This window comes from Mustela nigripes, unplaced genomic scaffold (assembly GCF_022355385.1).
Source record: "Mustela nigripes isolate SB6536 unplaced genomic scaffold, MUSNIG.SB6536 HiC_scaffold_76, whole genome shotgun sequence".
NCBI lineage: Eukaryota > Metazoa > Chordata > Mammalia > Carnivora > Mustelidae > Mustela > Mustela nigripes.
Window position 1 is genome coordinate 151,753 of NW_026739491.1, and position 26,774 is coordinate 178,526.

General features: G+C 38.4%; 1 protein-coding gene across 1 annotated transcript in view; it reads left to right on the top strand.

Moving 5' to 3' along the window:
- The window catches only part of LOC132008188 (very-long-chain 3-oxoacyl-CoA reductase), a 160,672-nt gene that overhangs the window by 38,093 nt on the left and 95,805 nt on the right, over window positions 1–26,774 (top strand). The window contains exons 2-3 of the mRNA XM_059386604.1: window positions 19,110–19,156; window positions 20,462–20,537. Coding sequence (XP_059242587.1) covers window positions 19,110–19,156; window positions 20,462–20,537 — 123 coding nt within the window. The remainder of the gene's footprint in view (window positions 1–19,109; window positions 19,157–20,461; window positions 20,538–26,774) is intronic.

Consider the following 26,774-nt stretch of genomic DNA (forward strand, 5'->3'; position numbering starts at 1 on the left):
CAGAACACGAAACAAACTTGAGGAAGACACAAAGAAATGGAAAAGGTTCCATGCTCATGGATTGGAAGAACAAATATGTGAAAATGCCTATGCTACCTAGAGCAGTCTACACATTGAATCCAACCTCTATCCAAATCCATCAACTTTTTTCACAAAGCTGGAACAAATAAACCTAAAATTTGTACAGAACCAGAAAAGGTCATAAATAGCCAAAGGAATGTTGAAAAAGAAAACCAAAGCTGGTGGCATCACAATTCTGGACTTCAAGCTCTACTACAAAGCTGTAATCATCAAGACAGTATGGTACTTCCACAAAGGCAGACACATAGATCAATGGAACACAATAGAGAACCCAGAAATGGATCCTCAACTCTATGGTCAACTAATCTTCAACAAAGCAGGAAAGAATATCCAATGGAAAAAGGACAGTCTCTTCAACAAATGGTGTTGGAAAAATTGGACAGCCACATGCAGAAGAATGAAACTGGACCACTTCCTTACTCCACACACAAAAATAGACTCAAAACGGATGAAAGACTTCAATGTGAGACCGGAATCTATCAAAATCCTAGCGTAGAGCACAGGCAGCAACCTCCTTGACCTCTGCTTCAGCAATTTCTTGCTAGACACGTCTCCAAAGGCAAGGGAAACAAAGGTAAAAATGAACTATTGGGGCTTCATCCAGATAAAAAGCTCCTGCACAACAAAGGAAACAGGTAGCAAAATTAAAAGGCAAGCCACGGAATGGGAGATATTTGAAAATGTCTTATCAGATAAAGGGCTGGTATCCAAAATCTATAAAGAACTTATCAAACTCACCACCCCAAAACCAAATAATCCAGTCAAGAAATGGGCAGAAGATATGAACAGACATTTCTCCAGAGAAAACCTACAAATAGCCAAAAGACACATGAAAAAATGCTCAATATCTCTTGGCATTAGGGAAATACAAATCAAAATCACAATGGGAAACCGCCTCATACCAGTCAGAATGGCTAAAATTAACCAGTCAGGAAATGATAGATGTTAGTGAAGATACAGAGAAAGGGGAACCCTCTTACAGTGGGGATGCAGGCTGATGCAGCCACTCAGGAAAACAAAACATGGTGGTTCCTCAGATAGTTGCAGATAGAGCTACCCTACAACCCCATAATTGTACTGCTGGGGATTTACCCCAAAGAAGAAATGTAGTGATCCACCTGCACCCCAGGGTGTCTAGCAGAAGTGTCCACAATAACCAAATTATGGGAAGAACCCAGATGTTCATCAACAGATGAATGGATAAAGAAGAAGTTATACACACACACACACACACACACACACACACGCAGTAGGATACTCCTCAGCCATCAAAAAAACGAAATCTTGCCATTGCAGTGACATGGATGGAACTAGAGGTTATTATGCTAAGCAAAATAAGTCAACCAGAGAAAGACAATTATCGCATCATGTCACTCATATATGGAATGTAAGAAACAAAACAGGATCTTAGAGGAATTGAGGAAAAAAATAAGATGAAATCAGAGAGGGAGACAAACCATAAGAGACTCTTAATCATAGGAAACAGTATTGCTGGAGGAGAGGGGGTTTAAGGGTTGGGATAGATGGATAATGGACATTAAGGAGGGCATGTGATGTAATGAGCGCTGGGTGTTATCTAAGACTGATGAATCACTGACTTCTACCTCTGAAATCAGTAATGCATTATATGTTAATTAATTAAATTTAAATTAAAAAATGTTAATTACTGGGCCAGGGACACTTAGCAGAGCCAGGACTAGATCATAGGTTTCCCCCGACTTCTGGTCAACTCACAGCTATTTTTTGTACAATACAGTCTCTGGAACTCAGAAAAATAGTGTTGGATTACATGAAGTTCCTTTAAAAGATTCTGTTGGAAATATATCTCGTTGAGTGCTCATTTTGAAAAGTGTGATAGTTGTTGAGTTGCTTAGCATAATTGCATTGGCAGTGCTGGGTTTTCCTAAAAAGTAGAATGAGGATCTAGCCAGATGTTGTCTGACAGGCGGGAATTGTGCTTCCTTGGTTTTGGCTCTTCAGGGATGAGGGGGAAAAAAACTTGGAGAGAATAGATTAGATTTCTTTATTTCCTACCTCACATTTGTTGTTGAGGGGAGCCTGGCTGGCTCAGTTGATAGAGCATGTGACTTTTGATCTTGAAATTGTGAGTTAAAGCCCCACCTTGAGCAAAGAGCTGACTAAAATTAAAAAATAAATAAATTAATTTAAAACCTCTTTAAAAGATTTTTGTTGTTGATACATTATTTATCTCAGTCTTCAAGGTATATATCATAAATTGTTTATCAGACTATCTTTTGGGGAGGATTTTTAAAGTTCTTGATCAGACATGAGTCCGGCAGGACAGCAGATGAAGTTGCTTTCTCCTAGGTAAAAAGTACCTAGGGATATGGTGAGGTCTCTTCGACTAAATCATTAACATTTGACTTTTCAGGGAACTCTCTATTCCTTGAGGAAGAAATTGTTCACTAGGATACTCTGGCTCTAACTATGACTTTATTGTAGTGTTACTGTGGTAAACCTAGTGGTTTAAAAGCAGATTGGCGTCTTAGTGCAGAGGGAGGGATTTACTTCTCAGAGTGACGGAAATCCAAGGTCTCTTTGTTTTGGAGGATTTTACCCACTTAGCTGAAGAATATTGTTAAAAGCTTAAACTGGATGAGTTAAGTTGGAACAAGCCACATAATTTATACTAAACTCTGTCTGGATATTTATCTACCTTGGTGTACATGAATTTGGGCCATTCAGTAAAAGTTAATTATTGGAATTACCAAGTAGATCTCCTTACAACTCTCAATTTTATCAGGCCTGAATTGTATATTTTAAGGAAACTCAAGTAGTAAGCACTATGGACTAATTAGTGTGTTTGCCTAATGTTTATAAGTTAAGGAAATGTTTGATTTAGTTATTACTCTGCCGGTTAAATGTGTACAACCATAAGATATGTCAAAAGCTGCTATTTTTTTTTTAAAGAAGATTTTATTTATTTTAATGAAAGAGAGAGAGAGAGAATGAGCAGGAGGGGCAGAGGGAGAGGGATGGAGGATCTCAAACAGACTCCACACTGAGCGTTGAACCCAACCTGGGTTTTGATCCCAAAACCCTGAGATCATGATTTGAGCTGAAACCAAGAGATGGAGGCTCAACTGACTGAGCCACCCAAAAGCTCATATTTTTTATTTTGAGCTACAGGACTGTTCCAATTTGGACCTGTTTAAGTGAATTCAAGCCTGTAGGCATTTATGAGATATAGATATCTTACATAGAAGTAAAAGAAATGTGATAATTTATGTTGAACGTAAAACAGTTGCATAGATGGGACAGTTATCATTTGAATGTTAACCACTCTGTCTACATTAAAAAAAAAAAAAAAAGCCACAGGGCATCTAGGTGGCTCAGTCGGTTAAGCATCTGGATCTTGGTTTAGTTTCATGGCATGATCTCATGGGTCATGGGATCAAGCGCCGCCTTGGGCTCTGTGCTTCAGCACGGAATCTACTTGTTCCTCTCCCTTTGCTCTTCCCCACTCGTGCTCTCTTTCTCTTTCATACCCACACTTTCTCTCATAAATAAATAAATAAATAAATAAATTCTTCAAAAAAGAAAAAGCCAGGATTATAGAACATTGGAGATAAGCATCTCATAACTCTAGCGCCAACTCTTTTTCCTTACTATGTTTCATGACCTAATTAATCATTAGGATTAAGAGCCAGACAAAAAGTCAGGAATGGTTTTGTTTCTTTGCTTCCAGTTATCTTGAACTTGTACACATTCTTTAGCTTTCTGATTGCAAGGTGGCTGATGGCCACCTTGGGGAGTGAAGAGAAATGCCACTTTTAATATAAGGATTGAGTTGGGCACACAATGGAGCCGATTGCCTAATATGTTATATTTGGGAAACACCGGACAGACTGCCTTGGGCTAAGAGGCTGGTTAAGGAATAGTGAAAAAGTCAGATTCTGCATTATGGGACTAATGAGGAAGGGACTCGAATATTTGTGTATGCAACATGCATTATTGCTAATGAGTATTGTAGATTGTTCTAAGTTTGTAGCTCGTGTTCTGTTGTGTGGAGGATTAATGTTCTGACATTTAGGTTGATATGACCATTGGCAAGTCACTTAACCTCTCTTGAGATGGTTTCTTTATTTGTAAATCTAGATGCTATAGCCTTTTATTTTCTGGGACCCTCGTTTAGTTTTGGGGCAGCTACTAATCATGCCTAATAGAGTGTGGGGACAGTTAAGACAGTTAAGACAGCGTCTGTAAAGTACTTGCCATCCTGTGTTTGGCACAAAATAAGTTCTCAATATTAGATAGATGAAAAGAGACCGTTCTGCCCATAGGGGCAGTCCAAACTTAGGTTCCTCTGTATTCTGTTGTGTAAATTGAATGATGTATTGATTGGATTTTTGTTTCCTAAATTCAAGGGACAATGCAGCAAAATTCAATGGATGATGCAGCAAGAGAAATAGCAATTTCTTTTCCTTTTTTGCTCTAGCCCTTGGTAAAAAGCTAATCTTTACTAACTTTTGAAAGAGTTTTTTTTTTTTTAATTGAGGTAAAATTCTTATAACATAAAATGAACCATAAACCATTTTAAAGTGTACAATTCAGTGAGATTTAGTAGCTTCACAGTGTTGTGCAACCATCACTTCTGTCCAGTTCCAGCACATTCTTATCACATCAGAAGGAAACAGCATATCCATTGAAGCAGTCACTCCTCATCCCTTTCTCCCCAGCTCCTGGCAATCACTAATCTTTTCTTTCTCTGTGGATTTTCCTATTCTGGATGCTGTATAAATGGAATCATACAGCTTGTGATCTTTGTATCTGGCATCTTTCAGTTAGCATAATTTCATACCGATTGTTCATTTGTATTTTGAAACGTGTCAGTACTTCATTCCTTATCATGGCTGAGTAATATTCCACTGTATGGATAAACCACATTTTGTTTATCCATTCATCAGTTGATAGGCATTTGGTCATTTCCACCATCTGGCTGTTGTGAATAGTCCTGCTAACAAACATTCATGGACTATTTTCTGTTTGGATACTTGTTTTCTGTTCTTTTGAGTATATAGGTAGGAGTAGAATTAATGCGTCACATCGTAATTCTGTGTTTATCCTTGTGAAGAACAGCTGAACTGTTTACATCAGCAACTGCACCATTTTACATTCCTACCAGCAGTGTACTAGGGCTCCATTCTCTCCACATCCTTACCAACACTTGTTATTTTCCATTTTCTTGCTTAAAAAATTGTGGCCAAACTAGTTTGTCATTGTACTTTTGGTTTGCATTTCTCTAATGATACTGAACATTTTTTCCTGTGCTTTTTGGCCATTTGTTTACTTTCTCTGGATAAATATCTCTGGAAGTCCTTTGTCTATTTTAATATTGAGTTGTCTTTTTATTTTTGAGGTATTAGGAGTCTTTTATATATTCTGAATCTGGACTCTTATTAAAACTATGATTTACAAATATTTTCTGCTATCCTTTGGTTTGTCTTTTCAGTCTCTTGATGTTCAAGAAGGTTCAGGATTTTCCTTTTTTGTTTTTAGGATTTTATTTTTAGGTAATCTCTACCCCCAATGTGGGGCTCCAACTCATGACCCCGAGATCGAGTCGTATGCTCCACTGACTGAGCCAGCTGGGCACTTGCAAGAAGTTTTAGTTTTGATTAACTCCAACTTGCCTATTTTTTCTTTTGTTGTTTGTACTTTTGGTATCATATCTAATCTTAGTAGCTCTTTTATTTTTCTTTCTATACCCCTGTCACTTTCTAGTGTTGTCTATTGCTAACATTTATTGGAAATTTACTACTTGTCAAGTTGTGTGCTAAGTACATTGTATTATATACATTGTCCCGTTTAATTCTCAAGTAATCCTGAATGCTGAATATTGTTATTAACATTATCTTATGGAATTTTTACAATGACTGTGGGATGCATAGTATTATCTTCACTTTGCAGATAAATCAAGATACTAGCGGTTAACTAGCCTCTGATAGATGGCAGAGTTGGAATTTGAACCTGGACTTGAACTTTGCTGGTCTGATTTTTCCACCCATATTCTTTTTTTTTTTTTTTTTAAGATTTTTATTTATTTATTTGACAGGCAGAGATCATAAAGAGGCAGAGAGTCAGGCAAAGAGAGAGAGGAAGGGAAGTGCACTCCCTGCTGACCAGAGAGCCCAATGCGGGGCTCCATCCCAGGACCCTGGGATCATGACCTGAGCTGAAAGCAGAGGCTTTAACCCACTGAGCCACACAGGTGCCCCTCCACCCATATTCTTAACCACTTCACATACTGATTTTTGTACCAAAATAGCAGAAGCCCAAAGTCCTTGCACTGTAGGGAAGGAAAAATTTTTCTTCTACCCTTCAAGGTCTTCCAGCTGAGCTAACAATTACATTTACATGAGACAGGTTAACAGGAGGGAAAAAACCCAACATTTTATGTGCACCTGGAGGCCCAATATTGAAATTGAGACCCAAGGAAAAGACCAAGGCAGACAGTTTTTATACTTTTTGGCCAAGATACAGTACATTTTTGAGGAATTGATGGGATGAAGAGAACATGTTTGGGAGCTTTGAGGAGTAAGGAATTCTAAGCAGAATTCGGGCTGAGATAGTTAAAAAGTTACCTTTTAACAGATAGTTAAAAAGTAACAGGTTTGTTTCTACAGCTTTCTTGGTTCCTGTCTTTAGAAAGAAGCCTTTCTAAAGTTCCTGTCTCCCGTGATAAGGATGTCTTTTTATTTCTTAGCATAGGGAGGGTACCTTTCATGTGAGAGATTTATTTCTTGCTCTCAGAGGGACAGAGGAGGGTCTGAGTGCCCTTGGAATTAGGTAACTTCTTTCAAAACAATCAGTATGCCAGAGTGGCACATTTTGGGGTAGGCTGCTCTTGGCCTCTAAACTACTGTGGTGTATTCCTAGGTTTGTGATGCAGAGTAGTAACTTCTTTGTTCCGGTCAGAATTCCTACACGCATTCCAAATTTCCCCCTGGTTTTGGCTATCCCCAAAGGAGACCACAAAGCAGTCTGAATCCACCAAATCACCAAGGCGCAGGGCTTGATAGCCTTTCAATTCTTTTACAAGGGTTTGAATTTTTGCAGAGGATGTGGCAGTCACTGAAATGAATCCTTAGCTGGAAAAGTTTTCAGTTAGCCAAGCAAAGTGACAAAGTCAAGCAGAAGGTCTTTTTGGGGTGTGGTGCCAGCAGAAGATGAAAGGCCTTGCCGGGAAGACTGTCCCCAGGATTGGCTGCCTCAAGAGGGTGCTGCTTGCAGTTCCTCCTCCCCCTGTCCTGAACCTAGGTGCTTTGAATGGTGTTTTGGTTTGATTTTTCGGTTGGTTAGTTTTTGAAGTGATAAACTCTACCTGTCTGCAGTGTCTGGTTGGGTCCAGAGAAGAGGAAGGGGGAGGTGAGAGAGGGCCCGCTGGGTGGGGAAACCTCATGGGCAAACTTGAGTGGGAAAAGGGACCTCGCTGTTGGGACAGCACATTTGGAAGCTGGGCGTTTTCTTTCTAGTAATGCACCGTGCTTGAAAAAAGGCGTGTATTTTTCCAAACCATGGGGTTGTGGGAAATGCCCACACTGTCTGGGCTTATGCATAATCTGATTTAATTTTCCCTGTAAAATTACTTTTTTATCAAAATATGATTAGGAGAATAAGTGATAGTTGTCTTATTTTGTATCCTTTTCACTGCCTTTCTCAGATAAAAATGCAGGAAGTTGCTGCTGTTTTATTAACTTGCAGCCTGCATGCTTCTCTTTGTTCTTTGTTAAATATGAGCTGGCATGTGTTAAGACTACGTTAGCATTTGCTCTTTGGGACTTCAGTGGTTTCTAAATTCAGCACTGCTAAGCCGCTTCCCTGTTTGTTTGAATCAATTGAGGCTGCTATTTTTAGCAACAAAAGGGAATTGAAATAGCAATTTTTTTTCATGTAATAGATCCCCAGGAGGAATACTGATGCAAGCTCTCTGTCATTTTCTATTCTCCCCATCCCCCAAAAGCACTCAGAGGAAAGGCAGCTGTCATGGTTTGCGGCAGTATTAATCTTTAATCAATCGAGTGTTTTCTGCATTCAGGTGTTCAGGGAGGGAAAAAAAAAGGGTCAGAAGACGGAACCTGCCTAGAATAACTAAGCTCTTATGCATGGGCTCTGCAGTCAGAATTTGGTGGGTAGTGGCAGGAAAGAGTCAGAAGAGCTAAAAATAGCATATTTGCTTCCAGTGTTTCTCTAGTCTATTTTTGATGTTTGATTTTGATAAGGTTGATTGGGTGCTTACTAAAAATATCTGTTCTTAGCAAGTTGAGGACAAAAAGAGTAGAATATTTTTAACCTACACAAACTAAAGTATTTTTGTTGACTGTATAAGATCTGGAAGCTAAGCCCTGGTCAGTTGCCAGTATTTTATATAATCTGTAACAAGCTAGACACTTCTGGATGCCAAGTTGGGATATTCTTTATAGTTGTCAGTTTTCATCTTCACAAAGGCTTGCAAATTCGGGTTCTGCTGTTATATTTATACATGAAGACAGAGGCCTTTTTTTTTTTTTTTTAACCTCCCTTTTCCCCCTCCCTTTATTCACTTCCTCTACCTCAGTTCTGCCCCTGGCCATCTTACCTACCCTCAAAGCCAGTAGGGATAGGGGTGGTGCCTGTAGCTTCTTTCTGTGTATTGTTGAAAACTACCTTACTTACCTGCTTACTCCATAACAAAATGAAATCTGAGAATACTCAGTGTCAATGGAGGAAGCAAATCTTAATGACAAGAACAATGAACTGTCACTACATTGGTAATTTGCCATGCTTTCCTGAACCAGAATGGTTCATCTCCCCTTCCCCTTAATTCTGCTTTGGATTTGTTCACTTCATAGCCACACTGGCACATTATGAATGAAGTAGCTCCCTAACACTGAAAACAATCTCTTTTCAAAGATAGCCTCAGATTCATCTACAGAAAATGTGTCTCTGCAGATTCATCATAAAGTTAAACTTCTCTCTGTTAAATTTCTTAAATTTCATTTTAGATCACTACTTGATGTTGAGAGAGGCCGAGGGATATATGGGGTTCTGTATAGTAGGTGACTGGACATTATTACAAGGAAAAAAAAAAAAGCTGACAAAATAGTGGATAGTATCCTAAGAGGCTAGTTTTCCATTCATAATCTTTTTTCATTCATTTACTCATTCATTCATCCACTCATTAATCATCTACTTTTTGCAAGGCACTGTGCTAGCAGTTAGACTGTGGTGACCCCGGCAGACCCTTATATAAACCTTTGTGATTAATGTCATGAAGGGAGGGGGAGTATGGAGCACTGTGGGGGCAGAGAGCTAGGAGATTCTGTTTGTCAGAGCTCAAGGAAGCCTTAATGGGAGAGGAGATGTTCAAGTGAAGACCTCAAGGATGGGACAGAGACACTGGTTGGAGTGAAACTGGGACTAGAACAAGACTTTTGTGAAGAGAGAACTTGTTACCTTGTTGGTAATTTCAGCGTGTCCGGGGAAGTGAGTGGTAGGTGGAACTGTGATGGGTGTAAGGTAAGCTCATGGAAGACTTCGTGAAGAGTAAGGGTAGTGGGAAGCCATTGACTAGTTTTAGGCAGGGAAGTGATGTCAGATTTGCCTTTTGGAGGGATCATTTCAGCTGCAGTGAATTGGAGAGGAACAGGTGTGGGAGCAGGCAAATGACTGAGTGGCTGTTGGGGTAGTTATTGTGGGAGATGAATGATGGTAGCCCCGGGTGGTGCAGCCGGGAGAAGTGAATGGATTTGTGTTTCAGGTTTTATGTAACTGGCAAGAGAGAAACACTGTCACATCTTGACAGAAGAATGAGATCATAAAAATGGTGTTTGAGAAAGATAATTCTTAACTATGTAGCCCATGAACTAAGTGAGAAAGGACAAGCCTGTGTATGTTGGGATGATAGCTTAGGTTGGGGTGATAGCTATTATGAGAATTAACTGGATGATATGAATGAGGTACCTTGAGCAAATATTCTTGTAGTCATGTGAGTTGTAAATATTTTGTTTTAATAATCGACTTTATTGACAGCTTACTCTTGCTTTTCTGGGCCTATAGTCATGACTTTAACAAGAGAGAAGTTTACTTTTCACCCAGCTTAAAGAAAACTAGAATATGTTTGATTCTCTGTGGTAAGCAGTAAAAAAGGGAACGATTAATTAAAAAAACATGGTAATTCCATGGAGTCCTCAGGAACCTTGATTCCTGTGAGTATGCACCTTCCCTTTAGCCTGTGGCTTCTACCCTCAAGGTTACTTGTGGTTCAAGACCGCCAGACTTCTGCCATCACTTTTGAATTGGCTAGATGAAGGTCAAAAAGGGGCCTCTCCCTGCTCAGTCAGCTTCCTGGCTGTGAGCAGCCATTCACTGTAATTTGAGGGGCTTATATTACCGCTTGGATCTTATTTCCAGAATCGAATACCAGCCACACCTGGCTGCTGAGGAGTTTGGGAAATAGAGTCTATATTCCAGGCCACAGTTGCTGGAAAGAAGGAAGGGAAGACAGTTGCCAACTGGGCTCTGGCCCAGATGTGCATAGAACATGAGAAGGAGTCGTCCCCGGGGGTATTTCAGTACTTGGCACCTTATTTCATTTTGGCTGACTGCTTAATTTTTTCATTTTAAGAAACCAACAGAAAAACAAGCAGTACTTCTAGTATGAATGATGTGGGAGCTGCTGGTCTTTGCTTCATTGGTTCCCATTGCAAGGTGGTAGGCATTTCAGAGTTAGATCAAGTATTTCCCAGAGCAGAAGATGATCTTAGGTACTGCATTGACGAATTTTAAAAATTTAAAACTTTTTTCCCTTTAAGGTTTCATTTATTTATTTGTGTGAGAGAGAGCACAAGCAGGCAGAGGCAGAGGGAGAAACAGGCTCCCCACTGAGCAAGGAGCCTGATGGAGGACTCCATCTTAGGACCTTAGGATCATGACCTGAGCTGGAGGCAGACGCTTAACCTACTAAGCCACCCAGGCGTCCCGAATTTTAAAAATTTTAATGGTTACATATATACATACACATTTTACACTAATATTCTATTTAATGGTAATTAAAACTGGTGGTCTTTTACAATAATCAAATAATTCAGTAAATAGTAGTCAAGTAAGTTTTCTGTTAAATTTTATTTTTAAGAACTCTGTTTTAAGAAAATGTTAAGTGACCTTGAGAAACAGGGGATTAAGCAGTGCTACACTGATTTTTGGGAAAGTGGAATAGATAAAAGAGTCTACCGGCTCAGTTTGTACCATCTTTCTATTCGTGGTAGGAAAGGACTTCTTTGTTAGAAAGGCAGAATACGCACATGGGTAAAAAATATCAACAGTAGGAAGGATAAAAAATAGTAATCTATTTCATGTCTTTTCCCAATGTCCCAGAAGCAACATTAAAAGACTTTTGATTTAAGATATGGTATGGTTTGATTAGCTTCCTAAAATTAATAATGGTAGTTGACTCCCCAGACAATATGGCATCATCTTAATAGAGAGAATCACACTATTATTTTATGAAAATAAAAAATTAATGAACTCGATTAGGAGATTTTTCTATCCAACTACCAGCTGCTATATCTGCTACCACTTTAGGAATATTTGTGGCTTTAAAGCAGAGAATGGATCTTGTAAAGCAAAAGCAGTAGGACAATCCTTGTCTCCATTGTCTATGTCTTAAATAAATAAATTAAAATTCTTTTTTTACATCAAATGAGACTTTTCTGATTGACTGAAGTTTGACCGATCACTTGGTCATGTTTTTACATTATTGCAAACACTTACCTACAGTATGACATAGAGAACTAAAGAATTTGTCACTTCCTTTGATGGAGAAGGGGTAGTTGATCCCCCATTGCGTGGCCATTGTGTAGGTGACTGATTATTGTAGAACTACAGTGGTGCTTACAGAGATGACTAAGGAAGCCTCTGAGTTTCCAGTTTTATTTTTAAATAAAAAATACACAAAGAAATACTTTGTGTCCATAAAAATAATTCTTATACTTTTCTGTTTTCTTAGGGAAAAAATGTACTTGTGAGGTAATATTTGGCTCATCTATAACTATGCAATGCTGGATTTGATTTTGAGACTTAGAATATAGGAAAATGATATATTTTTTTAAAGACTTATTCATTTTAGAGAGAAAGAGTGCACGAGAGCACGTGCAGGGCAGAGGGCGAGGGGAAAGAAGCAGATGCCCCGTTGAGTGTAGAACCCTACACTGGGCTTGATCCCAGGACCCTGAGACTGTGACCTGAGCTGAAATCAAGAGCTGGGTGCTCAGCTGAGCCACCCAGGAGCCCCTAGAAAAATGATATTTTTATCTATCTAAAAAGATCAGGCTAAATTTTTAATATTTATATCTGTTTAAAAGTCAGATTGTTTATGCTTAATATTTAAAGTCCTAACCAGAGGATAGGTGATTTATAGAATACCTGATATCCAGAATGGATCTCATACGTCATTGTAGTCTCTAAAGTTGTGCACATAATAGTTTCTAAAAACTGTTCATTTGATTTAGATTTGATAGTTGATAGCAGGAGATGATAGGAAGAAGTGTTCTTGCTGGGAGTATAAAATCAGTTTTTTTTGAGTAGTGTGTTTAGTATCTCATTCTCAACTAAAGTTAGTCTACTTTAGTATAATGTGTTTCAGAGGAAACTTGGGGAACTTCCCAGTTTTAAAATGATCAAATAACTGTATTTCTAGCCTCTTATATTTTGGAAATCCTCTCTAAAATTAGAACAGTGAGAAACAGGAAGCTCCAGTTTGATGAGACTAGGGGACTTCTGAAATCCCTTATTTCCCAATAAGAGCAAATGTAGGTGGAAGAGTGGTCCCTCACTTCAGAGAGCAGACACCAGAGTGCTCACAGACTGTCCACCATTGGGAAGCACACAGCTTTGCTTTTGGATCTCAGAAAAGCACAACTGGAAGTGTCAGGTACTTCAATGGACAGGAGTGGGGAAGACCAGATGTGCTTGAGACTCGGGGAAATCGGGCACGGGAGAAGGCAGAGGTGAGACACCTGACTGAGAGCAGGGGTTGAGGAAAAAGTCTGCAGACTAACAGCTGCTCACCTACCCAGCAGCCAAAAGATTGAAATGGGGAAATGCTTCTTAAGAGATAGTGAAGGGTCTCAGAGAAAAGATACTGACTTTTGTGGAATCTCTAATAAAAAAGCTGGTTTGCTCACTGGTTACCCTAGAGTGAGGTTCACATTGCAGTCACCCCACGTATGCACACGAATTGCCATATTGATGCTTCCAAGATGATATGGACCAAATCAGTCAAAAGGAATATAGAGGAAAGAGAATGTAAGGAGAAGAAAATGTTAATACAGTTGACCCTTGAACAACATGGGGATTAGGGAAATCCACGCAGTGCAGTGGAAAGCCTGCATTTTGGCTCCCCAGAAACTTAACTACAAATGGCTATTGTTGATTGGAAGCCCTACTGATACCAACAGTTGATAACATATATTTTATATTTTATGGATTAGCTGCCTGTATTCTTACACTGTGCTAGAGAAAAGAAAAGGTTATTTAGAAAATCATAAGGAAAACAAAATACAGTTATAGTACTGTACTGTATTTATAAAAATCTGTGTATAGGTGGACCCATGCAGTTCAAGTCCCTTTTGTTCAAGGGTCAACTGTATATAAATAAAGTCTAGTTAATATCCTCAGAGATAAGAGAAGATAATAGGCGTATAATAAGAACAAGATACTCCTTAAAAAAAAAGAAAGAAAGAAAGAAAGAGGGCAAGAGCAATCAGAATAAAGGAGAGCTCTTCAAACTTAAAAATTTGACAGCCTAAAATTTAAAAGTCAATAGAAAGTTTGGAAGGTAAAGTTGAAGAAACTTCCAGGAAAGTAGAACAAAAAGAAAAATATGATTAATAGAGAAACTGTTATATCTAAATTCTGATTGATAAGAATTAGAGAGAAAAGTATGGGGAAGAAATTGTCAAAGAATCAATATAAGGAAACTGCCAGAATCAAAGATCATGGATTTTAAGGCCCGTCAGTGCCTAGCACCAATGAATAGAAGAAAACCACTGAAAAGTATATTATTGTGACAGATTGTTAAAGATTGAATGATAATCCTAAAAGCTCCGGTGACAAAAAAGCAGGTCACTTATAAATGGTCTGAACTCAGAATGGTGAAACACTTTTTGAACAGTACTGGTGCTAGAAGACAGTAGAGAGTTGTCTTCAATTTTTTGTTGTTGTTGTTAAAAATCATTTCCTACTTAGAATTTTAACCTAGTTAAACTATTATGTATGAGGTTAGCATATAGACTTTCTAAAAAAAAAAAAAAGGTATACACAATCAAAAAAGTATCTCTTAAATGAAATCTTGCCATTTGCAACAACGTGGATGGAACTAGAGCGTATCATGCTTAGCGAAATAAGTCAAGCAGAGAAAGACAACTATCATATGATCTCCCTGATATGAGGAAGTGGTGATACAACATGGAGGCTTAAGTGGGTAGAAGAAGAATAAATGAAACAAGATGGGATTGGGAGGGAGACAAACCATAAGTGACTCTTAATCTCACAAAACAAACTGAGGGTTGCCGGGGGCAGGGGGTTTGGGAGAAGGGGGTGGGATTATGGACATTGGGGAGGGTATGTGATTTGGTGAGTGCTGTGAAGTGTGTAAACCTGGTGATTCACAGACCTGTACCCCTGGGGATAAAAATATATGTTTATCAAAAATAAAAAATTAAAAAAAAAAAAGTATCTCTTAAACTATCAAAAAAAAAGTTTCTCTTAAGCTGTCACATGAATTTAATAGGATATTCTGGATGTTATATTAGAATAGAAGGACATTCAGTAACAAGAAAATCTGAAAAAATCTTTTGTTGAAAATACAGTAGTTCCCTCTTTTATCTGAGGTTGTGCTCTCTGTAGTTTCATTTAGCTGCAGTCAGCTGTGGTCCAGAAGCAGATGATCCTCCTTCTGACATCTTGTTAGAAGGTCACTAGTAGCCTAACACTACATCATGATGCCTACATCATTCACCTCAGTTCATTTCATCGTGTGGACATTTTATCTAACATCATCCCAAGAAGGCTGAATATAGTACAATAGGGTTTTGTGAGAGAGACCATATTCACATAACTTTTATTATAGTACATTAGAATTGTTCTATTTTATTATTAACATTGTTAATCTCTTACAATGCCTAACATAAATTGAACTTTATCATAGGTATGTATGTCTAGGAAAAACCATAGTGTATATAAGGCGTGGTGCTCTACATAGTTTCAAGCATCACAAGCGGTCTTGGAATGTATCCCCCATGGAAAAGAGGGGACTACTATAATATACCAATATTCGTTCATGAATTGTGACAAATATTAGATGTTAGTAATAGGAAAACCCGACTCGAAATATAGAGATCCCCCTGTATTATATTCACATTTTTTGGTTAAGTCTAAAAAACTATTCTAAAATAAAAAGTTTATTTTAAAAAACTGTTTACAAAACTGTGTCTTTGTGCATCTGTCCTTGGGAAGCTATTGGTGGATGTGATCCCTAATGAGGGAGTAGAATAAGATCTAGAAATAAGATATTCAACAGAAGAGGGAGGCCAAAGGAATTCCCATGGTTATGTTCTAGAACAACAGCTGTGCAACACAGTAGCCATTCCAGGGAGGAGCAGGATAAAAGCTGGAGGGAACCGGGAAGTAATCTCTATGGGGGAGAAAAAAAAAGAAAAAAAAATCATGGGATTGACTCTGTGGAAAATTGTACTGAGAGGCTGGTAGGGAATGGGAGATTTAAAAAGAAACCTTTGCAAATGGAAGAAAAGGCAATTTGACTATAGGAAAATAAAAATGTTGACCAAGAAAGGAAATGTAATTATACTATATTATTTGATTCACTAGTGAGTAATATATTTATCTAGCCACAATAATTGTTGTATGATAAGGAATTTGACTGGCCTTCATCCCTGGTCCTGGTGGGGAGAATCTAAATCCTTGGAATTTCCTGAGTGACAGGATTGTCTTTATTATTCATGGTGGGCCCCGATACTTTGACAGGACTCATAGTGGGATCCTGGATAGCTTCAAGATGGGGGCTGGTCATGCCATAAAAACCAACCATGTGATTAGAAGATTGGAGGTCTGAGCCATGTGACATCAGTTCAATCTTTCAATCTCTGGGAGGGAAGGGGGGGTTGGGGGTTGAGGTCAGTGATACAGTCAACCATGCCTTTGTAATGGAGCTCATTAAAAATGCTGAATATTGAAGCTTGATGTGGCTTCCTAGTTGGTGAACATACTGGTATTCTGTGAGGGTGAAGTGCCCTGATTCAGAGAGGGCACAGAAGCTGTGCATTTAGGATCTTCTTAGACCTTGCTCCTTGTGGCTGTTCACTTGGTTGGTCCTGATTTGTATTTTTTTTTTTTTTTTGAAAAACCGTAATCACAAATTTTTTTTTTTTAAGATTTTATTTATTTATTTGTCAGATACAGAGAGAGAGAGAGAGTGAGTGAGCACAGGCAGGCAGAGGCAGAGGGAGAAGCAGGCTCCCTGCCGAGGAAGGAGCCCGATGTGGGACTCAATCCCAGGACCCTGGGATCACGACCCAAGCCGAAGGCAGCTGCTTAACCAACTGAGCCACCCAGGCGTCCCCTGTAATCACAAATTTTTAAGTCCTGAGTCCTGTGACTTATTTAGTGAATTGCTGAACCCGAGGAGTTGCAGGAACCCTGAATTTTGCAGTCAGTCAGCGTAGATGCCTGTCAGGACCTCTGAATTTACAACTAATGCCTGGTACATGGACAGTTGCAGGGGCCCATGTCCTAAGGCTAGTGTTAGAATTGAGTTACATTATTAAAATAACGTACACACTGAGTATTGACAGAGCACGCTCTCTCGCCCCCCCAACCCTAAAAGCACAAATATCACTGTTCTGCAACATCTAATGAGCTTCTGTATCTCAGTGGTTAACAGTGGCTGCTAATAAAACAACAAAGACAGATAACCAGACATGTGCCTCCTGATGTAAATATGTGTCATTGCTTGTGAAGTATTCTTACCAAAAACATCAAACTTGAATTTGATCAAGTATTGATAGGTAACCACTAGGGCACAGAAGAACATGTTATATGACATCAGGGGAATGTAATCAGTAAATGCCATGCTGGGAAAGTAATAGGACCCAGTATCTTCGACAAGTAGTAGGGAAGTTGGGGGTTGGGGGAGGAAGGGGAGAGAGAGGGAGTAGAAGCAGAGGAGAAAGAGATGGAGATTGAATAAATAGATACAGAAAGGTAGATGGATAGATAGACCTATAGTCTATCTATAGTAGATATAGACATTAACCAATTTTAAGTATGGAAGTTATTTAATCCTGATTTGACCAAATTATTAGAAGTTTTCTGGAACACTTGGGGGAATTTACATACTGATTAGATAACTGATGTTTGATTTGAGATTAGATAATTTAATTAGGACTTATTATTTACAGTTTAGGAATGTGATAATGGTATTGTGGCTATTTAAAATAACATATAATGAAGTTCTTATGAAGTCATATGATGTTAGTGATTTACTTAATCTGAGGTGGGAGGAAGTGGGTGGGGGTATATAGTTGAAGCAACATTATTTAAAATCAAGTTGATAGTCTTTGAAGCTGGGTTATGGGTACATAGGAGTTTGTTATACTGTTTTTATTTTTTGATATGTTTGCCCGTGTGTAATTTGGAAAAAGTGTTTTTAGTACAAATACAAGAAAATCCTACTTTACTCCATAACTTGTTTTCCATAATTTGTAAATGGCTTGGAAAATCTCAGAGAAGTTTGAGGCACATCCCTAACAATTTGGAGGGGATAGCTATGCTCTGAATTTGTAACAAGAGTCATTCCAGTATTTCAGAGATAAGGTACCATAATGAAGCCTGACCCATTATATTTTCAAATGTTTCTGCTACATAAGATTTTTGAGGGGCACCTGGGTGGTTCAGTTGGTTAAGCATATGCCTTTGGCTTGGGTCCTGATCCCAGGGTCCTGGGATGGAGCCCCACATCAGGCTCTCTGCTCAGTGGCATGTCTGCTTCTTCCTCTCCCTCTGTGCTCTTCTTACTTTCTCTCTCTCTCTCGATAAATAAAATCTTTAAAAAAAAGAAAAAAGGTTTTTGAGCTTGTAAGATAAATATACTTTCCTATAGAATAAATCATACTCTATTTCTTTTTATTGCCCATAATTTCAAAAAATTGTTTATTGAAGTATAACAGGTATATACATAAATATGCATTTTTAAAGTGAATTCTTTCAGACTTTTATACCCAAATCAAGATAAAGGATATACATCCTCTACCCCAGAGATCCCTTAATGTCCCTTCCTTGTCATCTACCCCCTCACCCAGAGGTAATCAATATTCTGATTTCCGTCATTGTAGATTAGTTTCACCTTTTTTGGGGGCGGGGGAGACCTTCATAAATGGAATCATAACAGTTTGCATGCTTTTATGTCAGGCTTTTTTCACTTGTCATAATATCTGGGAGATTAGTGCATGTTTTGAATATATCAGTAGTTCTTTTTTATTGCTATATAGTATTCTGTTATAGGAATATACCTCCATTTACTTATTCTCTTGTAGATCAATGTTTGGGCCTGTTTACCTATTATGCATAAATAAAGCTACCATGGACATTCTTTTGGTAGACATGATCCGTTCATACTTCTTGGAAATTGCTAGGTCACAGGGTATGCCCCTGTTAGTTCTGGACCTAATGCCAAATAGCTTTTTTTCAAAGTGATTGTATCAAATTTACTGTGCCACCAGCAATATATGAAAGTTCCAGTTCCTCCACAACCTTGTCAAGACATGGTGTTACAGCCCTTTAAATTTTAGTTCCTATGGTGGGTATTCTGTCTTAAATTTGAATCACTAGTGTTCCTTCATCTTTTACGTTCAAGTATTACACAGGTCCTCTGGTGTATAATTGGTGGGTCCTATCCTATGATTGGTTCTTCATTATAGTTCTTAAACTAAGCTGTTTTTTTCTTTTCTCAGTTGTCACAGGTAGTACTGATGGAATTGGAAAATCATATGCAGAAGAGGTAGGTAATTTTCAAGACCTTCTTGGTATAAAAATAAAACAACAAATACAGGATGATTTCTTACAGTTGCTTTGATTTTTGAAGTTAAAAACAAATACACTGCTTTATAGTACAATAGGTATGCTTTATTTCTCATCAGAAACCCCACACTTGCTCAAAGACAATTTTAATAAATTTTTGTGCAAAAATAAGTATAAAACTTTCTGTTCCAGTAAGTTGGAATTGGGGAAAATGTAGCATAGTTTTATTTTATATTGTGTAATTATGGACAGTCCTTCGTCAGTTGTTTTGAACTCTTTTCCAAAAGGAGGTTATGTTATTAGGCAATAGTTATATTTCCAGGCTAGTCCATGGCATCGTTTCTATATAAGGAAGATTAAGATTGATGAAAAGATATTGACAGACATGGACAAAGGGTTCAAGGTCTCTGTAATGTCATGAAAGGATAGGGACCGTGGTAATTTGAGGGCCATTGTACAAAGCAGTAGTGTTGGTAGTACTCTTTGAAGGCAAGCTTCCCTGCCCTCTGGTTCTGCAGAGGCATCACAGCTTATGATATCGCCCAATTCTGATGACAGTCTTGGCAGATCTTTTTTAAAGCTTTTATGGGTGCCTGGGTGGCTCAGTCTGTTAAGCCACTGCCTTCAGCTCAGGTCATGATCCCAAGGTCCTAGGATCTTGCCCCGCATCAGGCTCCCTGCTCAGTGGGGAGTCTGGTTCTCCCTCTCCTTGTGCTCTCTCTCTCAAATAAACAAACAAATTAAAAAAAATAAACCTGACTTTTAAATTATAGAAGTAGTGGGTACTATTTATTTATTTATTTTTGAAAAATTATTTATTTTAGAGGGAGATTGTGAGCATGAGTGGGAGGGGCAGAGAGAGAAGAAGAGAGACTCTCAAGCCGACTCTGCATGTAGGGCTTGAGCTCATGACCCTAAGATCATGACTTGAGCCCAAACTGAGAGGCATTTAACCCGCCACACCACCCAGATGCCCCAGTACTTATGATTTTAAAAACTAAAGCAGTGTAGATGGGTGTAAAGTGAAAAGTAAAAGTTTTATTCTTTCTGAAATCCTTTGACATTTGTATACTAGCTTGATTCAAAAAGACAGCCCTTTGGAAGACTCCTTTATAAAGTCTTCATTTTGAATTGACCATTCATTACTACTTAAGTTTATTTATTTATTTTTTTGTTGGGTTTATCATTTTATCAGATTATCTTAAAATGAGAGTTTATCTGATTTCTGTTTTTTAATGATATGTACAGGTGTGATTCAACTGCTTGGTGTTTTTTATTGTTTCAGTTAGCAAAACATGGAATGAAGGTTGTCCTTATCAGCAGATCACAGGATAAACTGAATCAAGTTTCCAGTGAAATAAGTAAGTTTTTCACCCTCTTCTTTCATATTTACAAAAGGAACACAGCTAATCTAAGTTGAATGTTTTCAAGTAGGTATCTAGCACTGACGTATTTATAGTTGAGAACGCTTCTTTCTTATGTTGTTAAAAGGTGTGCTTTAAAATGGGTCATCAACTTTTTTCAAATTAATATGGGACTGTTAAAATTTCCTTAAAATGTCTTTTCCTGACTCATTTAAGTTGTTTTTAGGAGTCAGCTTCTCTGATTATTTTTTCATGTTCTACTTAAACACCTGAATTCCTTTTCTGTTGCTTTATTTCAGTATTCTTGCATTTTTTTTTACTCTTTGACATCATTGCCTCTAAATTTTTTTTTATATGTAATTGAAGAAAAATAGAGAAGGCAGCCTATATATATATATATACGTATATATATATATATATATATATATATATATCTTTTGAGCTTTCTTTTTAGTCAGCTGTGCTAGAGACCTGAATTGCTATGTAGCAAAGATTCTTAACTCATGTCTAATTAACCAACCCGATGGGTAAAGTAGTCCTGTCCATTCCTTGGTAGAGCACACCACTGTTCCCAGGGTGCTGACCGTTTGTGGCCGGTCGGCTTCTGAGTGTGAGGCTTTGGCACATTTCCCCCCACGAGTTAAGTTACTTGCTTTAAGAGTCAGCGCTGTGTGTTCCCAAACTTAGGCTGAATGCATTTATTATTTAATATTCCACACAGATGCAATATTTGTTTAAAAAGGGGGAGTTGTTTCTATGAAAACTAATTTGAGTGCTCTGAAAAGGGTGAGAAAAGCGAGTTCCTTCAGAAATCGGCTGTCAAATTAGGGGTGAACAAGACAAATGTAAACTAATTGGAAAAAATGATTAAAAATAAGAAATTTGCTCTCGTTTCATATGTGTTGAAATTTTTGCTGCACTTTACAAGAACTGAAACTGCAATCATAAAGGATGCATTATGAGCGTGGGCGAGACAGGAGTCAGCAGACCTAAACTCTTATGGAAGGCAGGGGTCCTGCCTGGACGATTGGTGAATGAATTACATTTATGCAAGATTTAAATTAAATAAAATGGTTACAACGTGTATTTATCGTTTTCTAGGATTCCCGCTTTAACTTGTGTGAGTAGCCAACTAAAAAACTGCTCCAATTCTTTCAGATGAGAGATTTCTTCTGTATTTTTTTTTCAGCGTTATTGAGATATAATTGATGTAGAACATTGTGTAAGTTTAAGGTGTACCACATACTGTATTTTATTATTAACATTACTACCTACCATTAGCATTCATATGGTGCTTTATTATTTATTTATTCCCTCACATGTATTATCCTTTTTAAGCTTTCAAACATCCTTGTGAGGTGAATATTTTTGTTATTGTTTCTTTCCAGATCATAACTGGTCCTGCTGGATAGATTATATATAAATGCACTTTATCTTTTTTTTTTTTTAAAGATTTTATTTATTTATTTGACAGAGAGAGATTACAAGCAGGCAGAGAGGAAGGTAGAGAGAGAGAGAGGGAGGAGGAAGCAGGCTCCCTGCTGAGAAGAGAGCCCGATGCGGGACTCAATCCCAGGACCCTGAGATCATGACCTGAGCCGAAGGCAGCGGCTTAACCCACTGAGCCACCCAGGCGCCCAATGCACTTTATCTTTATGTAAAAAAAGATCTTTACAAATACCGATATTAAGTATGCTGTCTTGTTTTTTTTCTTAAATTTTTTTTTTTTTAACCCTGTTATGGTCACAGATTTTTATATCTTTAGCATTTAAGGATTTTAACTTTCAAGTTTTGAATTATGTAAACACAGCTCTGAAGGTTCAAGACATATAGTATTTGGCAGTTTGTCTAAGGTGTGAATTTGACTTAAGCCATGGCACTGATGAGCCCCGTGCAGTTAGCTTAGGTAGTTGAACTTTACATAGTGCCTGGATCTTAACACTGTTTCTTTCTTAGTTACTTGTGCTCATGTGTATAATTAACTCTTACAGTGATAAAAATGTGTTGGTGCATGTGTAGATGACCAACTGACTGTTAATGAAAGCATTTGCTCATGGCTGGAAGTTAAGGTTTATAGGTGAAAAATAGAACCTTTGATGAAATGGAATGTTGAATTTTGAAATGCTGTGATCTGAACGAGTCCACCGTCTACTTGATCCCAAGACAAGTAAAAACTCCCTCATGACAGGCTTTGAGAAAGTGCTCCAGCCTGTACAAAAAATTGCTCAGCAGGCCAGAAGTATACTTTAATGATATTTGAGAATTTATTAGCTTGTGATATGAGGTGACATGCGACTATGGGCAGAGAGGTACGGTTCTGGATAAAGACAGGATCCTGTTCAAACATTTTCATGAAGGGACAGATGGTGATGCACTGAATTGACCTTTACTTTGTTTTCCTGGGTGTCGTATAAATTAAATGAGAAAGGTGGTATCAGCAGACCAGGTCGTCAGTTCTAAGCTGAAGAAATACAAAGAGGAGTTTATGTATACCTGTACAGGTTTTCAGCTCAGATGTAAATCATCTCTTTGTCAGGATAGTTTTTTCATGCACATCTCTATTCCAGGAGAAGGAGGGAGCACAATTTAATGTCGACGAAGACAGAATAACTCTGTTTATGCCTTTAGCACATCTTTATTGAATGTCTGTGTACCAGGCTCTGTGCTAGCTGGTCAGTGTACAGTGGTGAGTGTGGCAGAAGCTTTTCTTGCTTTCATGGAACTTCTATGCTGGTGGAGGAGACAGAGGAAAATAGGTAAAAAAGCAAAAACAAAAAAACAAAAAAACAAAGCAAAGCAAATCAGACAAATAAATAATTGCAGTTTGTAATAGTGCCATGAAAGAAACAAACAAGGAGAGAACATGGAGAGGTTCTCATTTTGTAGCATTGTGAATTTTATGACTGACCGGGTGTTAAAGGCCAGACTAATAGCCTCTTGCCCATATAGTGCCACTCTGGTTATGCAGCTGGAGCCTTAGGTGCCAAGAATATGCACTGGGCCCTCTTAGGGGGTATAGTGCGGAGGGGTTGTATGTGCAAGCTGCACACGATAAATCCGCTCCAGTGTTCCTCTTTTGTTAAGCCTTTGAATCCCTGCCTCTACATTATGCCAAGAAAGTTGTAGCCTCTCAGTCTTACTAGATGGAAGGCCGTCATGGGGTCCCAAGTTGCAGTCAGCCACCCAAGTCAACTCTTGGAGCGCCTTCCAGTTGTACGAGCTAACAGTTAAGTCCTAAATCTCTGGTGATTCCTGTCTTAAAAAAAATATCCCAGTCTGGTATTGGATTATGTTTTCCTTGGCCTAACACTCTTCAAATCATTCTCACCCAGATTTCCTAGCCATCTCCCAGTACAAATGAGCACACTTGTGCAGTTATTTTTGTGTGTCAGCCACTACTTTATGGATCTGACTTTATCCTTGTTCCTCAAAGAATGCTTGTGATCTTACCCTGTTACGAGTAGCAGTAGGGGGATCGTCTGGTTGGGTCGTGAGGAGAAGAAGAATTTTCTTGCAAGGAAACTGCCTTAAAGTTATCGTGAGGTACTGCAGGTTCTTCTGTCCAGGGAAAACGAATCTCTTCCAACACAGGAGAGAAGGGTGTTTCTCTTTGCATTGGCAAGGGAGGCTCAGAATGGCTTAGGGGTTCAAGCTCCTTGGCTTCAGTTGAGCCCACCCAGATATCCCATCCCGAGTCTTCTTCAGTGTTCTCACTTCCATACATGAGACGTGGTGAGTCTGGGAGCGCAGCTTACACACTGTAATTCTGCCCCTGACTCAGTTAAAGCCGATGTTAGCAAGGGGAAGCCTGTGGCTGTAAAACATGAGAGTTTTTCCTAGGGCTGCCATAGAAGGCCTCTGCTTCTCTGCTCAGCAATGGGACTGAAAGCTTAAAGGCCCAAGCTGGTCATTTGAGATGAAGCTGTGCCATACTACAATCTCTGTGTTCATCACTTCTGCCAACTCAAATATGACGGCCACTTGGTCCCTTAAGGCGCTTCTTCAGAGGATACGGTATTATAATCGGCAGCCAGCATTCATTTGATTAGTGGCGATGCGACTGCATTATGGATCAAATCAGACCAATACCAGAAAATCCTTTGAGGTCTGTTTTTGGGGATCCCACTCCTGATACCAGTTTCTGTATCAGTCAGACTTGAGTCCAGAAACAGAAGTCAGGCAAGTTAGTTTAACTAGGCTAACTTGTCTTTTCTAGTCCAGCCCTCACATTCACTCCAGGAGGTTAAACTCCTCCCTCCTTTCCTACGTGACGTGACAGAAAGAAGAAAAGAGGAAAGGAGGGGATTGAAAAAGAAACCACATGCCAACTGAGAAAAACCAGGACTCTTCTGGGCTCCTGTCACCTTCTGACTCTCCATTATGTAAACTTGGGGATTCTATTTCTTTAGAAGCAATTTCTTGTGAGTGTGGAGGACAACCTACTTACAAAAGTTCTTCAGGAGAATTTTTAAAGGATTATATATAGTTTAGTAGGGAACTAAATGTTTTGCCAACAATGGATAAGTGCCTTCTCGGGATCAACTGCTTTGATGAATTTTCGCTTCTTTTTGAGGATAACTGTCACCTGTTGAATTAATACAAGCTGAGAGTCAACACCTATATAATAAGCTTCGTTTATTATCTTTGTTAGCCAGGATTATTAATATATTTAGTATTTGGTCAATTTTGATTTGTCAAAGCAAAACCCTCCTAGATAATGTTTGAACTCTGAACTATATTTTTACTTGCAAAAAGCACAATGCAAAGACTAGCTTTTAGAACAACTTATTGGCTCACAGAATAGAGAGATGGTGATATTTACAGTTCATATTAGTACATGGCAGTTGGTAATTCTGATTGCATTCACTTTAATCAGCTTTGATTAAAAAGAATACAAATTCTGTCTTCGATTAAAACAAATAAAACAAGGGGTGTTTGGCTTAGTCAGAAGCATTTGACTCTTGATCTCTGGTCAGGTCAAGAGTCTAAGCCCCATGTTGTAGAGATTACTTGAATTAAAAAACAAACAAACAAACAAACAAGGTGTTTGTTTTTTTAATTACTAAAATTAAAAAACAAACAAACAAGGTGTTTCTCTCTTTTTGTTAATTATCTTAGGGTGTAAAGCTCTGGGATGACCCTGTAATTCCATGGTCTCTTAAGAAATGCTTTTAGAAATGTAAATCTTACTAGTCAGGTAGTCAATAGAGGGATAGGGTTAGGTTAAAAAAGAATCACTTTCATTTTTTTCAAATCTTACCTCTGATCAAATCTTTGTAGTTAGGTATAGATTTGACCAAATAAGTTTGTTTCACCATTTTCTGATGCACTCTCAGTATCATTAATGTGATGCCTTGTTTTATTTAGCCTGTTTTATTTACATAAGGACAACAAGGTAATAGTAAACCATTTTACTTTCATGTTTAATGAAACTAGAACCACATGTCAGGGTCAGAGAGTTGACCATGCAGCCCCTAGAATCTCAAATGTTTTTCTGGCACTTCTGTAGTTATCGGAAACATTTTTATTGCCCTTGCAGTTCCCATATGCTAAAGTAATGAACTACCAGGAACCAAAAGCCTCCCACTTTGTCTGTGGTGCCTCTGATTGTAGAGGTATCCTCTTACTCCAAGATCCCCAGATTTGTCAACGTTTCCAGAAAGTAACATTCTGTACCACCCATGAGACCAAGGTCCCAGAAGATCCTGGCTACCACACAGGTGCCAGGACAGTTTCTTTGAAGCCTTGTTTCTACATATTGGAGTGGAATTATTGTTCCTTACTAGTGGGCTTGTCATGCCTAATTAAATGAGATTTACCGTTAAATGAAACGTTTCTGGCATGGTCATGGTTACAAATTTGTTTTGTCTAATTATATCCCGGTAGGAGGAAGGATAGATTCTTATTGAGCCTATGCAAGTAATTACATTGCCATGTAAGGTGAAGAACTCTGTAAGGGCCTGTATGCCATCTAACCATCATTCTGATTAGTTTTGCAGACAAGGCCAATCAATATGTCTTGTATTTTCTATACAGTTTCCATCTTGAGATTTGCCTAAACAATTGAATAGTTTATGTTCCAGTTGTTATTGCTGCATAACAACCACCCCAAACTTACCAATGTGAAATAAAACTGTGTTAGTTGCTCAGAAATTCTGCTGATTGGGAGTTTCGTCAGGACTCGGGGAAATGATTCTTTGGCTTCTCATGGCATTACCAAGTTCCCTAACTGTG